Source organism: Carya illinoinensis, chromosome 12, assembly GCF_018687715.1.
Source record: "Carya illinoinensis cultivar Pawnee chromosome 12, C.illinoinensisPawnee_v1, whole genome shotgun sequence".
Classification (NCBI taxonomy): domain Eukaryota; kingdom Viridiplantae; phylum Streptophyta; class Magnoliopsida; order Fagales; family Juglandaceae; genus Carya; species Carya illinoinensis.
The window spans coordinates 30,654,481-30,669,677 of NC_056763.1; the positions used below are offsets into that span (position 1 = coordinate 30,654,481).

Below are 15,197 nucleotides of genomic sequence, written 5' to 3' on the forward strand. Positions count from 1 at the left end.
CGTTTTGTGGGTGTACACCTGCTGCCGTCTGTTTAATTTATTTGACAGTGTTTTTTAATACTTCTATTTGTTAGAAATGTCAGAGCGGAATATAAGGAGGGAAAAATGTTAGTGTGCTCTATGTCTTTATTTCCCGTTTATATATCTATTATATCTTAATTTTTTTTATTTAATAGTTATAAAAATGAATATTAGTGTATTTATTTATTTTTTATTTTTTAAAAATATTTAAAGATATTTAAAAAATATAAAGAAATAAAAAAAAATTATATTTAGCTTATGGTGCACACCCAACTGTCAGCATCTATGTGATTGTGATTTAGAATTTTGGTGATTGTGCTGCAATAGAATTGTATATGTGCTACTGTATGTTTGTGATGAATTGTATAGCACCTATAGTTGTTGTTGTGTTTTAATTGTGTAATGTTATTGTCGAATTAATTATCTTGTTTATGTGAATTAATATTTTGTGTTGAACATTTTATTATGGGCCGGAAGTTATTCTAGCTGGCTATTATTTTTTTTTATTATTATTATGGGCTGATTGGTGCTTGTTGAAAGTATTTGTTTAATTTTGTTGAAATTAGAAATGCAATATTATAAAAATAAATTAAAAAATAATTTATTAATAATTTATAAAATATTTGAATAATCCAACACGAGAATTGATTTTGATTTGAATAACCAAATGCAAATTATGACTTTGCTTTTGTATAATCCATTGTCGATATTTTTATTGGGCTACTCATGAAATTAGGAAGAAAAATTTTATTTATCATTTCTATACCGTATATCATGTATGTTTTTTTCTCCTTAATAAGTATGTGTTATAAGGATGATAAATAGAAGAATTCAATTAATTTAATAGAAATAAAATAAAAAAATAAAATATATGTGATATGTAATGTAAAAATGAAGAATAATAAAATCCAGTGTAATTGATAAGTTACGTTGCAAAACAAGATTTGATCGATCTCAATACGGACAAGTTACTCTTTTAAAGACGGTTAAGTTTTTAAATCAAATCAAATCATGTCAAGTAAATGTTGTGTGATGTAATTTAGGGCTGAACAAAAAAACCGAAATACCGACCCGACCCGAAAACCCGCTTTTGGCCGACCCGAAAAATCGACCCGTTTGAGTTAAAATCGGGTAACGGATAATGTTTGAGTTAAAATCGGAAACGGGTATTATCCGTTACCCGATTTTAACCCATTACGATTTTTAGGCTTTCAGCCCCGTGTGGTACCACAGAGAGGCGATTCTCTTCCTCTGCCTTCCTGGTTTGCTCACAGAGACTCTGTTATAACTCGACGACGAAGATGAGTTTCTCCTGCGACGATCGACCGCGGCGTCGCTCCAGAATTCTACCCATCTTGGCGTCCTCGCTCCTGTCGACTCCAGACCCGTGTCCAGGCTTCTGCGTGGGAAATATGAGGACGACCCGGCCGATTTCTCGCTCACGGATCTTTGCCTTTTGAGAACCTGAGGATCGGACTGGGAGCTGCGGAAGAGAGATTCACGCTCGAAGAAATCCAAAAGATCCAAACCGCAACAGAAGATACGGTTCTCGTCCACGAAGAAGATCGGGTTTCCGGCTAAACACGGGTTGCAAGGAATGTAGCAATGGTTGAAGATGGGAATCAAGAGGGGAGCTCTCTTGCGAAGACCTTCTCCCTAATTATTGCCAATTGATCTCGAAGGGGAGGGGCACGAGGAAGTTAATGGCGTACAAGGAGAAGAAAAACGCAAGAGGAAGACGGAGGGCATCAATGGCTGAACAAAAGGTCCGAATTGGTTATTGTGATTTGGAACCGGGTAATCGGTTAACGGGTAATCGGTATGAATCTTTTTCGAGTCGGGTCGGAATATGGTATTTTCGGTTCGGGTCGGGTCGGTGTACATCCCTAGATGTAAACAACTTTAATGAAAATTATTATATATATATTGACTATTGAGCTTCTCTTTTTAATCAATAACTTACCATTTATTTTCTCCAGAAATCAAGCACTACTACACCTCCCCAAGTTCCAACGCCATCCCAACGGTTACCACGTACCGGCAGGCAGCATTTGTTGAATGTGTGTCTAATGTAATAAAAATACATGTATTAAGAAGGTTAGTTCCCGGAATTTTATAAATTTTGGTAATGACTAATGAGTCGTTAGCAGAAGTAATATTTTCGGTAACAACTTTAAATTAGAATTTGTTGTTGATATCAACAATTATGGTGGTGAGAAACTATTTTGATTAACTTCAAATATAGTGTAATTTTTATTGAAAATAAGGCTCAACATCAATGATCTTTTTCCTATCTTTCGTTCTAAATAATTCTTCACAAAACGATTTTAAATGCCACGTGACCCTTTTTTTTTTTTTAAAGTCAAGATATTATTAGAGTCATAGTTATCTAATCTAAATAATAATAATAATAATAATAATAATAATTATATTAATAATCTGATAACATATGATTTGATTTTTTTTTAATTTTAAAAAGAAATACTTATAATAATATAAAAGACTAATTTAAACACTCAAACTTGTTAATTAATGAATTGATGATGACATCTCATAACTTAGAAGATCCCGTAAGCTATCTTGAAAGGCCGCTTAGAATGTGTAGGCGGCGAGGGAAGTACCAAAAGGATAAAGACGATTGTTAACACATGGCTTACTTCTATGAGGTCTCTCAAGTCGGTCTACTCTACCTGATTGATGAGCTTTGACCGAAATCATCATGCAAGATGCAGCCCTAAAAGTGAAGAAACACAAGATATTATTAAAATGTCTGAAGATTCTCCAAACACAAGTGGAAAGAATTCTGTTATTGTATCCAACTTGAAGATTTACACGTGAGAGTTTATATTTATACAGAAGTGTCAAAGTACAGAACTGAAGTAAAGTAACAATCTTGGAAACTTAACTAATTACCTACTAGTAACGAACTGTTTACAATTTACAGTAAAACAGTAACTATTTATTTCTTTTTCATTTATTTTTTTATATTATTAAATATTTTTTAAAAATTAAACAAATTCACAATATCATTAAAAAATATTTTCTTAATTATTAAATAATAATTTTTTATTTTTTATTTTTTGGATTCGGGAGAAATCATAAGGAGCACTATTCGGGTGAAATATCATTTTTCTTTCTTTACGTAATCTGTGATAAAGAGCGTCATGCAATTCTCCTACTTGGTACAAATGGGCGGTTCTAGTTGGAGTGGATGAGTTAGCCAACTGCCCACAATCAAATCTTAAAGCCATCGTACCCGCCTCAATTCAAATCTAATCCTTTATATTCTAATACTTGACGCAAGAATTAATACACGTAATTCATCGAATAATCTCTTTTAAGTCGTATCCAATTAAAGTTCCAACTTCTAAGTGATATTAACGAAACTGTAATACATTGAAATATCTTCGTTTCAATAATCAATATTCAATCAGGGACGGAGAGGGAGAGAGAGAGAGAGAGAGAGAGAGAGAGAGAGAGAGTTTTGCAGTCGAAGAACCGGTTGCTCTCTCAGCTTTGCTTGCTTAATAAACAATAGCCAGAGGGAAGTTAGGCCAACGGTTAGCTTCCCTCCAAACCCTCTGGTTCCCTTGAACTCGAAGCAAAGCTTTTGCGGGTGAGTCTTGGTCACCATCCGAGACACCCAACTTCACCTCGCTGACATATGCTTTACACCCATCCTGCTCTGCTCCTTCTATATACAGTTGAAAATCCCTTGGATCATGTTCATATTGAGGTCTATACGTAAGTACCCATTACAGCTTCTGAAATCTAGTACCTGAGGTGGTGCTTTCTGGTGTGCTTTTGGGTCTAGAATCTTAGGTTCTTAAAAGTTACAAGCTTTTGTGGTGTTCGAAGACCTAGAAGAGTTCATTAGTCCGCGGGGCTTAATCAAAAGAAACCCATCCATGGTCGGTGCTTGATTTTCATTATATCGAGCCGTGGGCTTTCTGGGGTTTGGAATTCATTAGAGTTGGCTTCTGGATTGGGGGTTTTGGCATGCTGCTGCTGACAAGCTCACCCCAGAGCTTTTTTATGTGCGCAGAGATAAAAGGTCCTCAAACCAGTTCTCATGGTCCGCCCCACCCTGATAGTATTTTTTTATTGTGAAATCTCATGAATTGCGTGACACAACGAATTAGCCAAAAGCCATTTTTTTCGTGATTCAACAATACCATCTTTGTGATTTTGAAGTTTCCTTACGCTGGTATTCTATATATTTCGATTGTTTGCGATGATATAGTGGGCAGAGGGTTAACGGTAGTTTATTGTTTGGAAGAGTTTGGGGCTTGGTTTTGAGTCCGAGAAAAATCATCCAAAATGAATACCCGGCACTTCTTTCCACCGTACTCCTTGAGCAATTCAGGAAGTGGGATTTCCTTTTCATCAAATCCTCCAGCAGGAGAAGATCGTATGGCTGTGGGCAACCGACACAGGCCTAGTCGTGCTCTACCTTCTTCGTCCTTGGTAAGGATGGCGATGAGGATCTCCCGAGCAAGGTGGTTCTCCTTCTTAAGAAGAGTATTCCACTACCAGAATGGATCAAGATCTGATCTTGGCTCAAATCCTTTCAATTCAAGCACTTGGATGCTGATGGAGTTTATAGCTTTGGTGGTTCAAATAAGCATCACAACATTTACTATAGCCATTTCCAAGAAGGAGAAGCCTGTTTGGCCAATGAGAATATGGATTGTTGGTTATAATATTGGCTGTGTTCTTAGTCTGCTGCTGCTCTACGGCCGCTACCGGCATAATCTCACTCATGGAGATGGTTTCGGCCTTTCTGATGTGGAACAGCAGAGGGGCAGCGAAGAATCCAGGTATGCTAGCTTTACATGCAGTTCTCCCCTTCACCCTCTATGATTCATTTATATTTTTGTCTTAAAAAAATCATCGGTTTCCACGTGCTGTACTAATAGTGACAGCTCGTCTGTTGGGATCATTACAAAGATTTGTGAGCTAGTTATAAAAGATCATGCAACTGTTATTGAGGATAAGTCTTTGATTTTGTTCTTCGGGTGGAATTATTGAGGAATTATGCAAACAGCTTAGTAATGATGAACCCTTGGTGATATGATTAAAAGCCTCAAGTTATATCAGATAATTTCAAATCAATTCGATAATGGTTGGTGGTCACTATATTTTCAAATTAATCGTATTGGCAGCTATATTTAAATGATGAAAAACAAGATAAAAACTCATGAATTACCTGATTTTATTTTTTTTCATACACAGTAACACAAACAAGTTTCCATAAATTTAGTGGAATTGGTACAGAGAGTTTTTGACAACTGGAGCTTTTCGAAGCCTTTTAATTGATTGCTGCAATGGATACAGGATCTCACATCTAATGAACAAATGTCGAACTTCACTAGAATTGTTCTTTGCAATATGGTTCGTGATGGGTAATGTTTGGGTATTCGACTCTAGATTTGGGTCCTTTAATCGAGCCCCAAAACTGCACGTGCTCTGCATCTCCCTGCTGGCTTGGAATGCAATCTGCTACTCATTTCCATTCCTGCTATTTTTGCTGCTATGCTGTTGCGTGCCGCTGATTAGCAGTCTCGTCGGATACAACATGAACATGGGGTCAACTGATAGAGGAGCATCCGACGATCAAATTTCCCAGCTTCCCAGTTGGAGGTACAAAGAAGAAGACACCAAGTTAGAGCCTTGCACTAATACTCACTGCAGTCCCAACCTTGCAAATGAAGATCCAGTAAGTCTCATTTCAACTTACACTAACAGATAAGCTAATCTTTCCTACAACAGAACAATCTATTGTCGTGTTGAAGGTTGAAGTGCTGATGAGATTGTTCTGTTTTCTGTGTGTTTGTGGTGGGAATGACAGGAATGCTGCATTTGCCTAGCCAAGTACAAGGACAAGGAAGAGTTGAGACAGTTGCCATGTTCCCATGTGTTCCACCTCAAGTGTGTAGATCAATGGCTCCAAATTATATCTTGCTGTCCTCTTTGTAAACAAGAACTAGAGAGGTAGACGGCAAAATCATCACCCACAAGCAGAAGTTTTTTTTTTTTTTTTTCGATCTTTCATTTTACATTTTTACTATACACACACACACACATATATATATATTGTCATTTATGTTTTTCTCACTGTGGTGTGAAATAAATGGAGTATCGTGGTTACTTGAGTGAGTATTGCTTGTACAGTGGAGGTCACCAGTAACCACTGAAAATGTATCTTAAAAAATGTATCATGTATGTAATATTTTTTAATTATGGTATTTACAAGTTGATATGTAAACCTACTATTTAATAATATAAATCCAAAGAAAGGATGAAAATTTCATCAAAGATACCGATATCCTTTTGACTCAATTATGAATATCATGTACAAAAATCTAACCTGATAATTACAAAAACAAAAAAAAAACAAAAAAGGGTGGGGGAAGGAAGAGGGATTCAGTGGCTTCCTCCCTCCATCCATCCCAGACAAGATGTGGGAGTTGTTAGTACATTAATTGGTTTAAGTTGAAACGGTGAAGAGAGATTCATTTCGGACAACCTTCGACTAGATTAAATAGAATGGGCTATGTTTGTTTGACTTTCATCCCAGATCGACCCCAACACGAAGTTTTGTAGTAGCAGTAGCTCGGGCTCAGCCTCCGGCAGTAGGCTATAGTGTGGGGTGGTGCTAATTTATATTATTATTATTTAGGTTTGGTTTAGATAACAACTCTTTTAACTTATTTTATCTTATTTTAATATTTAAATATTATAATTTAAATTTTTAATTTTTTATCTAATCATTACTTAATTATTATAAATTTCTCAAAATTTTAAATAAAATATAAAAATAAAAATAATTTTTAAAAATTATATTTTAATTTTATAATAATTTTGTTCAACTTTTTTTTTTTCTTCCATTTCTTAAAATTTTATGAAACATATCAACCGAAACTATTTTATTATTATTTATAAATTATTTCATTATTATTTACTATCATCTCGTCTGTCAAAACAAGGCTTTAATCAATCCATCCTGAATTCATTGTCTTTTAGGTTAGGGTTTATGAATGAGAAATGTGAAAGCTACTACCTATTAATAGTATTTTTATGTATTTTACGGGGGCCGATAAATTACACTCGATCGGTTTTCTTCGAAGTAAGTTACCAACTATGTAAGTCTAGACGTAGAGGCAGTAGGTGGAAGTGGTGGTGGCGGCGCTCCTTTAACACAAGAACCGCTGACCCTCTTACATTTTGTATTTATTTAATTAAACCAGCACACCCAAACCCAAATTCCCAATTATACAAAACGACGCCGCCCCAATCACTCCTCCCTTCCCCTTTTAAATACTCCCCCGTCCTCCCTCTCTCCCGCCACCTCTCTCTCTCTCTCTCTCTCTCTCTCTCTCTCTCTCTCTCTCTCTGTACGCGCGCCAGTTCCTCGAGAAATAAGAAACCATGGGCGATTTGAGGTCGAGATTCTTGGACGTGTACTCTGTGTTGAAGTCTGAGCTCCTCCATGATCCGGCTTTCGATTTCACCGTCGATTCACGCCAGTGGGTTGAGCGGGTACTCTCTATCTCTTCTCAAAGTATCGCGCACACACCCCCGTACACATATAGAACGCAATAAATATAAAGAAAACTACAATTTGTTTCCATTTAAATTCCCAAATAGAAGTCGAACCGGCAGATAATTCTATGATCACGAGCTCGATCAAGAAAAGAGAAAGTACAAACCCGAACTTATTTGATGGTCTTAAAGCTTATTTAATCCTGTAACTTATTCGAACTGCATGCATTTACTGCAAACCTGAGCATATCACAACTATTATCCTCCATCTTAAGCGTCGTATTCACGCCAAATATTGGGGGGGAGGGAAGAAGTTTTGCTGATTGTTTTTGAGCCCTGGAGGTTTCTGTCGTTGTCATGCTTGAAAAACGATCAATTTAATAAGGTATGAACAGATTATCCCTGGTTTAGTCTATTTACTTAAATAGTGTCTATGCCACCCGCTCTTTGCAGATGCTGGACCACAACGTACCAAGAGGTGTGCAGACTGCAGATATGATATTTAAGAAATTGTCTACTTTATTCTCACGAAATCTTCGTGCTAATGCTAGTTATTGCCCTCCAATATAAAGAAAATGAAAATAGTTGGATTGGACTATTGGCAGGAAAGCTGAACCGAGGACTCTGTGTCATTGACAGCTACAAATTGCTGAAAGAAGGAAAGGAACTAACTGATGATGAGTTTTTTCTCGCGTGTGCGCTAGGCTGGTGCATTGAATGGGTATGACTACAACCTACCTCTTTGCTCTTTTGGCTGATCCTGATTTAATCCGCCCATGGCAATTACCATATATACCATTTAATTATTTCACTTTTTTCCATCCAAACTTTTTCCCATCTTGACAATATTGAGTCTTGCAGCTTCAAGCATATTTTCGTGTTCTTGACGATATCACAGACAATATCCCAGAAGATGCTGTTAAGCGCCGTGGTCAACCCTGTTGGTTTAAGCAACCCAAGGTGTGAACTTTTAGTAAAGATCAGTGAATACTTTCCTTCTTACTAAAAAAGGGGTGTTGATGTTTTTGCCCAACTTCTGTAAATTATATTAATCTTAGGTCGGTTTGATTGCTGCAAATGATGGCACAATTCTCCACAACCACATCACAAGAATTCTCAAAAAACATTTTAGAGAAAAGCCTTATTACGTGGATCTGCTGGATTTATTTAATGAGGTGGGATTATTATTCCATATATTTTAAAGCACAAGTACCAGTGAGTGTTCTTTATAACCAAAGACAAATCTTGACATTATTTACATGCGTACAGATGGAATTCCAGACCGCGTCAGGGAAAATGACAGATTTAATTACCAGTACGCATGTAGGAGAGAGAGATCTATCTACTAAGTTCTCACTGCCTCTGTAAGTAACAATTTGGGATGGTAGTGGTTTCTTCTATACAATTTAACTTCGAATCATGATCAGTTCCCTTTTGTGTTTCTATAATTTAGATATTTGTGTTGTCATGCAGCCACCTACGCATTGTTCAGTACTACAAAACCACTTATCATTCACCCTACCTTTCAGTGAGTAGTTTTCTCATTTATCTTCTAGTTTTCTCATTTCTTAGTCTTATTAATATATATTTATCTCTGTATGGAGCCCATTTCGAGAGGTTTTTCATTAAATCCCATTCAAAGGGACTCGCAACTGGTGATTCTTTGAAGTAAATCTGAAATATCTGTTGACAGTACTGTTCCTTGAACTTGTTGATCACTTCCGGTTAAAATTTATTTCCACCTGAAACTGCTCACTTACAGGACATTTTGGATGCTGTGATCATGATATTCTCTCCAAACACCCCATGAAAGCATCCAAATACCAGCTTTGTATGAGATGAAACCCTTGTAGAGAAAAACCCCTTCCTCTCTATTTTGTCTTCTATGTCTCTCTTATGTCTATAAGACTAACCTATGTAACCCATTAGAGATAAGAAAGACCACTTTCTATTGGACCTGTGATCATATAACCCCTCATAATTTTCAGTACTTCTGCTTCTTCCTAAGAAATGCTTATTTATGCCAAATATAGTGAATCTACTTAGGATCCTTCAATATTCTTTATATATGATCACTCTATGTATCCAGGTTGCTTGTGCATTGCTCATGTCTGGAGAAAATCTTGAAAATCATATTAGTGTGAAGAACATTCTGGTCGAAATGGGAATTTATTTTCAAGTACAGGTAATTGTTTGTTGCAAAAAGGAATCCATACTTTCATTTGATTGCTGAAAAACTGTGAAGACACAAGTATATACCTGAAGCGTTACAGCTGCTGTTTCAAAAGCAAATTATAATAGCAAGTTTTTCTTTCTTTTCCCATGAATTGTCAGCAAATGCATATGTCTATGTTCGTGTATGGATGTATGTTTGTAAATGTGCAATTTTTTTATAGATAATTTCCCAAAGCTTCTGTGGCAATGTTAATGAGACTCTTTTCATGTTCTGTAGGATGAGTACACGGATTGTTTTGGTGCTCCTGAAGTGGTCGGTAAGGTGCGTTATGGGATAATACTCAATGACTCGTATATGACTCAATCAGTATGATATTTCCTTCAATATTCATTTATCCATTTTCTTCTTGAATTATTATTATTATTTTAAATTTATAAACTACTTATGATGCAGGGTGTGGTTGCGGAGTACGAGAGTGAGAATTACGGGAAGCTTGTCAAATCCATTGAAGCCCATCCAAGTAAAGCAGTACAAGCTGTGTTAAAATCATTCTTGACAAAAGTTTGTAATGGACACGAGTGACACAATTTGATCCTTCAATTCATATTTCCTTTCAGAAATCTTGGCATTGATTATATAACCCAACACCCCCGGGGGGCTAATATACAATACAATACAATATTGGGCTAGTCTAGCCCGAGTGTAATACTTTTATCCTACTTTTTCTTTGGAGAAAATTTATTTACAAGTCTTATTTTTTACGCATTCAACACACATTATTAATGTGGAAGCTGTTTGCTTGAAAATTATTTGTGTATTTATTTATTTATTTTAATTATAATGAGTCTCACTATAAATGATGTTCTAATACCATCTTATGTGTAACAAAACTCAAAAAAAAAAAAAAAAAAAAAAAAAGAAGCAAATGAAAAAATTTTGTTATGAATTATGAGGTCTTGATTGAATGAATTTAGGCTGACTTTTAACCCAAGTGGTTGGTCCAAGTGGTGAAAACTTTGGTCTTGGAGGTATCACTCCCTTCAATGTCTAAAATTCAACACCTTGTAAGTGCAAACAATCTTTTAGGATCACGCCAACGATTTAACCAGTTTCGTATAGAGAAACTTTCGATAATACGGTGTATAGGATCCAAGTTTACTCTACATGAATGGATCCAAAAAGTCCTACCTCGAAGAGATTTTCTGACATCAAAAAAAAAAAAAAAGAACAAATTTAGGCTGACTTTCTCCTTCCTCACCCGACAGTTAAATATGGGTGAAAAAGTGCAGCAAAAGCCTTCCCTCGTAAGCACAGAGGAGCCGGCCCGCAAGATTAACTTTTACTTTATATTTGGGCTCTTTTGTTGATTGGGTCAGATCAAGGCCTAATCCATAGTGTAGCCCAGTCCAACTTATTACTCTCCTCTCCTCCGCTTGTACTTGCATCTCTCACTCCCTGTTTGGCTGCCATAAATTCAACGCGAATCCAGACATTTCTTCTAGTTTCATTCTGTCTTCTTCTCTCTTTTCCCAATCGCTCTGGCACCAAGTGGATAACCCACCTTCAAATTGGTATAGTCCGAGCATTCGGTTTTCTCGAGGTGAGTTCATTTTCGATGAATTCCCAGTTCTACGTAAAATCGTCCTATTTTCCGTGGGTTTTCTCCTCGAACAAACGCAGTATAAGCAGAAGCTTTTGTTTTTTTAAAGATTTAGTTTCGTATTAGAACTTTATTACCTTAGTTCACTGATCAGAGATTTCTGTTTAGGGTTCTGATAGATTTTAATTTGATTTTACGATGCCATGATTCGTGAAGATAAGAATCTCGCATAAGACGGAATTTTCTTTTCGTATTAGAGCAATGGGGCAAAGGCAAGCTTTGTTAATTATGTTCTGTATAATCTATTTGAAATTTAAGAGAATAAACACCCACCATCGCCAACAACCCCCCCCCCCCCCCCCCCCCCGGCGACCTCACTTAGTCTCACTCTCAACCGGTGCTCTCTCTCTCTCTCTCTCTCTCTCTCTCTCTCTCACACACACACACACACACACACACACTCATCCCGCCGTGCTGTCGTCCCTCTACGCGTTCGCAACACCTAGAACTGCCTCTCGCCGTCGGTTCTTTTTCCCCTCTCGGTATTTTTTCAATATCGTAGGCGTCCCCTTCGGTTCAATTTCAGTCAATCCACGGTAATCTCCCCAGTCCCCTGATATTGATTTCTGGTGGATGAGTTTTTTGATATGGGCTTGCTAATGACGAGGAAAACTTGTGGATGAGTTCTTTGAAATATTGTTTTGTAAATTTTCTGGTGTAAATTGTAGATTTCTGCCTCAAAATCGATAGCTGCTTTTGGGTTTAATTCTAAGTTCTAACTTGCTTTGAATAATTTATAGAACAAGTATGGAATTTTTTGAAGCTCTTGTGGGCCTTTTTTTTTTTTTTTTTTTTTTTTTTTTTTAATTTCTATGCTGAATCAGATCAATGATAAGAGATTTTTGCCACCCATTTGCATAGTATACGGTAAACTATGAAATTAAAAACCTAAAGTCAAAGAATCTTTGTATTGATTTCTATATGCAATTGGTTGGAATGAGATTTTACCCAAATCAGACTTCACACTTGGATTGGAGCCTATGTAAGTCGGATTCAGACCGAAGTTGGATTTCCTGCATACCGACTCCGACTCAGTCAGGCTCAGCCCTACATAGTGCTTTGGGGATTGAACTTTGTTTCTTATTTTGCTTTTCACGAGCTTTTTATGTTGGGGAATTTAAGGGCGCTTTGTGTTCTTCTTCTTCTCCTCCATTTTTTTGTGTTTTTTTTTCAACTAGGAACAGAGACCCTTGGGGACTAAGAACTAGGATCATATTTTAACTTATTTTTAACCTTTTGTTTTGGGGACTAAGAACTTTCATGAACTACTCCTTTGCTCCAAAAGCAAAGAATTGCAGGTCTTACTCAACTCACTCTGATCTAAAATATGATTAGTTCTAAATGGATTTCCAATTTGAGGTTTTATTGTGACAGTATTTTTTATTTACAAGACTCTTATATTTGAGATTTATGGAAATGATATATTTTTCATATCACAAACAATTTTAAGGAATATAACATTGTGGAACAAAAGTCTACTATGTTTTGGATAAACTGATTTTGGATGCGAACCTAAAGAGTAGCCGGTTTTTCAATTTATGTTTGTTTTCTTTTTACAGCTTTTAATTGCGTTAGTATTCAATCTTCATTTACTTAACAAGTTTTATTTCAGTTTCTCATCAGATGCATTTTGCTCTAATGCAAACACTAATATTTCAGGTTGTTGCTCCTCACAAATCAAGTTGCTGATGTTGACTGCAAATATTGTTGCCTCCTCACATCAATTTGTACTAGGTAAATATGATGACTTTGTTCCTCTACTTTGGCAGAAAAGCACGGTGATATAGTATGTGTTTGTTTTACTTTGAAACTGGATAATAGACTTCTTTTTCACCTCATTTTGATTATACCTACAATAAAATAAGCGGGGAGGATGAATTTTTCTTCAGTTGGATTGATACCAAAATTGTGTGAAATGCCTGAATACATTGTGCACATAATGGTGTGGGTACAGATGAACCAGCCACGGGCCCACCGGGGGGTGGGGGGAGATTATCATTCTACTTTAGGTTTTTGCCGTCATTCCTTTTGTTCAGGGATATAGATTTATTGTCTTATTGTCATATTTTGAAGAAATATCATATCCTTTTCCATCTATATTAAGTTATTAACTGGTTCGCATTCTGTGGAATTTTATTTAATTGCTTATTTTTCCAGAGAACTTTAGATTCTGATTATTTATAATGCGACTCCACTGTTCTGGTTTTTTATACAGGGAAAAGAGAGGGTCAATGCAGCAGGCATACTCGGCTTACTCAAACTAATCTCGTGAAGTTTTTCATTTCATTTGAACAGTTCAATGGGAAAATGCGACCATCTGAAATTGCTAGAACTAGACCGTTGGGGCTTGGTGCCCTAATTTTGCCTATTGATAAAAGAAGACCTCTCATGCATTCTTCTCGAACACAGTCTGCTTCTGTTAGATGTTTTTCTATGTTGGTAGGTTTATTCTTTCATATATCCTATTGCTTGTCCTTTTCAAGAGAGAAAAAAATTCATTGCTTGTCATGTATGCTTTTCTTGTCTCATGCTGTGATGGACTTGACTCCTTTGATATCAAGTGTCCTACTATGGTCACGTGCAAAATTTAGAGTAGGATTTTAAGGTTTGATGATATGATCTCTTTTTCCCCTTTTTCTTCAACCTTCATCTTTGGTTTCTTGTACAGAATGCAAGATGTGGTGCAGAGCAAACTCAAACTGTCACGCGGGAGGCCCCAACAATTACTCACATTCCTGGTAATAGCTTTTTCTAATTATTAACAACCGGCTAAACTACTACTAATGTTGTGAAGGTGTTCCTATCCAAACATCAAGCCACCTGCCCTAGGTCATAGTTGGGTGTGAGCAGCTGGGATCCAGTGGCATGGCAATGCCCTGAAGAGTAATGCTAGGTACAAGCCCCAAATAAACAAGTCTCACACAGATCTTTTGTAAAAAAGTGGGTCTCACTAAAATAGAAAAGTTTCTTTACACTTTTTCAAGGTGTGGTCTACATTTTTATGAAGTCCTGCCCGAGGCTTATCGATTTAGAACTTGTACAAATCATTTCTCATACCTTGAATCATTGATTGTTTTTCACCACTCATTCAGTCCCACTTCCAAAGTTGTCTCATTCTGCTTTTTGGTTTGCCATAATGCAACTTTGGTTCTTTTTGGGGCTCATTTCTCTGCCCTCTAGTGTAACTGCCCCTTTGATCTGTTCAGTTCACCTTGTTTGTAATTTGGACTGTCCTTGGCAATCAGTGTCTGCTGCCAATCCATTAGTCAGAGCTTTGTACTTGTATTTTTTGCTTTGCCTAATACTCTTAAATGAGTGTATGGTATAGGGTGGTTACATAAAAATTTCGCTTGTGAATAATGGTTAACTCTGATTTCAGGCAAGGAAAAGTCACCTCAACTAGATGATGGCGGGTCCGGATTCCCACCTCGTGATGATGGTGATGGTGGTGGTGGAGGTGGCGGAGGAGGAGGCAATTGGTCAGGTGGGTTCTTCTTTTTTGGATTTCTTGCTTTTCTAGGCTTTTTAAAGGATAAGGAAGGTGAGGGGGCTTATCGGGATGAAAGAAGAAGATGAGGAAAGGTTTGGAGTTTGAATTTGAATTTTGTATAATTCTGCATTTGTATTCTCTGGCGGTTTTAATTAAGTAAAGGGCCTTCTTGTCAACTTTGACTAGAGGTACTGCATTATTTGTTTTCCAGATTTTTCCCCTTCTTGCCTCTTGGTTTGTCCTATTTTATTATCATTATAAGACGAGGTTAAAGCCCAATTTTGATCTCAATTCATTTCATTTAA

At 36.6% G+C, this 15,197-nt stretch overlaps 3 protein-coding genes across 6 annotated transcripts; all 3 read left to right on the forward strand.

Annotated features, from left to right (window-relative positions):
- Window positions 1–3,430: 3,430 nt before the first annotated feature.
- LOC122288825 (E3 ubiquitin-protein ligase At4g11680-like) lies at window positions 3,431–6,339 on the forward strand. Its single transcript, XM_043095612.1, has 3 exons — window positions 3,431–4,841; window positions 5,359–5,740; window positions 5,873–6,339. The coding sequence occupies exons 1-3, from the start codon at window positions 4,342–4,344 to the stop codon at window positions 6,017–6,019; spliced, it is 1,029 nt and encodes a 342-aa protein (XP_042951546.1). The 5' UTR covers window positions 3,431–4,341; the 3' UTR covers window positions 6,020–6,339.
- A 1,064-nt stretch (window positions 6,340–7,403) lies between these two features.
- On the forward strand, window positions 7,404–10,512 carry LOC122289101 (farnesyl pyrophosphate synthase-like). Of its 4 annotated transcripts, none has more exons than XM_043096039.1 (10): window positions 7,405–7,563; window positions 8,020–8,044; window positions 8,172–8,287; window positions 8,428–8,526; window positions 8,625–8,741; window positions 8,836–8,930; window positions 9,040–9,094; window positions 9,656–9,751; window positions 10,019–10,108; window positions 10,196–10,512. In XM_043096039.1, the coding sequence occupies exons 1-10, from the start codon at window positions 7,453–7,455 to the stop codon at window positions 10,322–10,324; spliced, it is 933 nt and encodes a 310-aa protein (XP_042951973.1). In that variant the 5' UTR covers window positions 7,405–7,452; the 3' UTR covers window positions 10,325–10,512. The 4 variants fall into 4 exon arrangements, with proteins under 4 accessions (XP_042951975.1, XP_042951973.1, XP_042951977.1 ...); XM_043096040.1 differs by having other exon boundaries at window positions 7,406–7,563; window positions 10,019–10,063; XM_043096041.1 differs by lacking the exon at window positions 9,656–9,751 and having other exon boundaries at window positions 7,404–7,563.
- LOC122289102 (protein FERTILITY RESTORER RF2, mitochondrial-like) lies at window positions 7,486–15,102 on the forward strand. The gene is made up of 6 exons (XM_043096044.1): window positions 7,486–7,491; window positions 11,320–11,342; window positions 13,062–13,136; window positions 13,618–13,841; window positions 14,071–14,140; window positions 14,782–15,102. Exons 3-6 carry the CDS (start codon window positions 13,091–13,093, stop codon window positions 14,976–14,978), a joined length of 537 nt encoding a protein of 178 aa, XP_042951978.1. The 5' UTR covers window positions 7,486–7,491; window positions 11,320–11,342; window positions 13,062–13,090; the 3' UTR covers window positions 14,979–15,102.
- Window positions 15,103–15,197: the final 95 nt, after the last annotated feature.

What these genes read in the sequence shown, in the direction of transcription:
- LOC122288825 (XM_043095612.1), top strand. Translation starts at nt 4,342, where the DNA reads ATGAATACCCGGCACTTCTTTCCACCGTACTCCTTGAGCAATTCAGGA. An exon ending in AGGGGCAGCGAAGAATCCAG is followed by an intron (nt 4,842 to 5,358) that starts GTATGCTAGCTT and finishes CAATGGATACAG; the next exon opens with GATCTCACATCTAATGAACA. An exon ending in ACCTTGCAAATGAAGATCCA is followed by an intron (nt 5,741 to 5,872) that starts GTAAGTCTCATT and finishes TGGGAATGACAG; the next exon opens with GAATGCTGCATTTGCCTAGC.
- LOC122289102 (XM_043096044.1), top strand. Translation starts at nt 13,091, where the DNA reads ATGTTGACTGCAAATATTGTTGCCTCCTCACATCAATTTGTACTAG. An exon ending in TTAGATGTTTTTCTATGTTG is followed by an intron (nt 13,842 to 14,070) that starts GTAGGTTTATTC and finishes TTTCTTGTACAG; the next exon opens with AATGCAAGATGTGGTGCAGA. An exon ending in AACAATTACTCACATTCCTG is followed by an intron (nt 14,141 to 14,781) that starts GTAATAGCTTTT and finishes CTCTGATTTCAG; the next exon opens with GCAAGGAAAAGTCACCTCAA.
- LOC122289101 (XM_043096039.1), top strand. Translation starts at nt 7,453, where the DNA reads ATGGGCGATTTGAGGTCGAGATTCTTGGACGTGTACTCTGTGTTGAAG. An exon ending in GTTGGTTTAAGCAACCCAAG is followed by an intron (nt 8,527 to 8,624) that starts GTGTGAACTTTT and finishes TATTAATCTTAG; the next exon opens with GTCGGTTTGATTGCTGCAAA. An exon ending in GAATTTATTTTCAAGTACAG is followed by an intron (nt 9,752 to 10,018) that starts GTAATTGTTTGT and finishes CATGTTCTGTAG; the next exon opens with GATGAGTACACGGATTGTTT.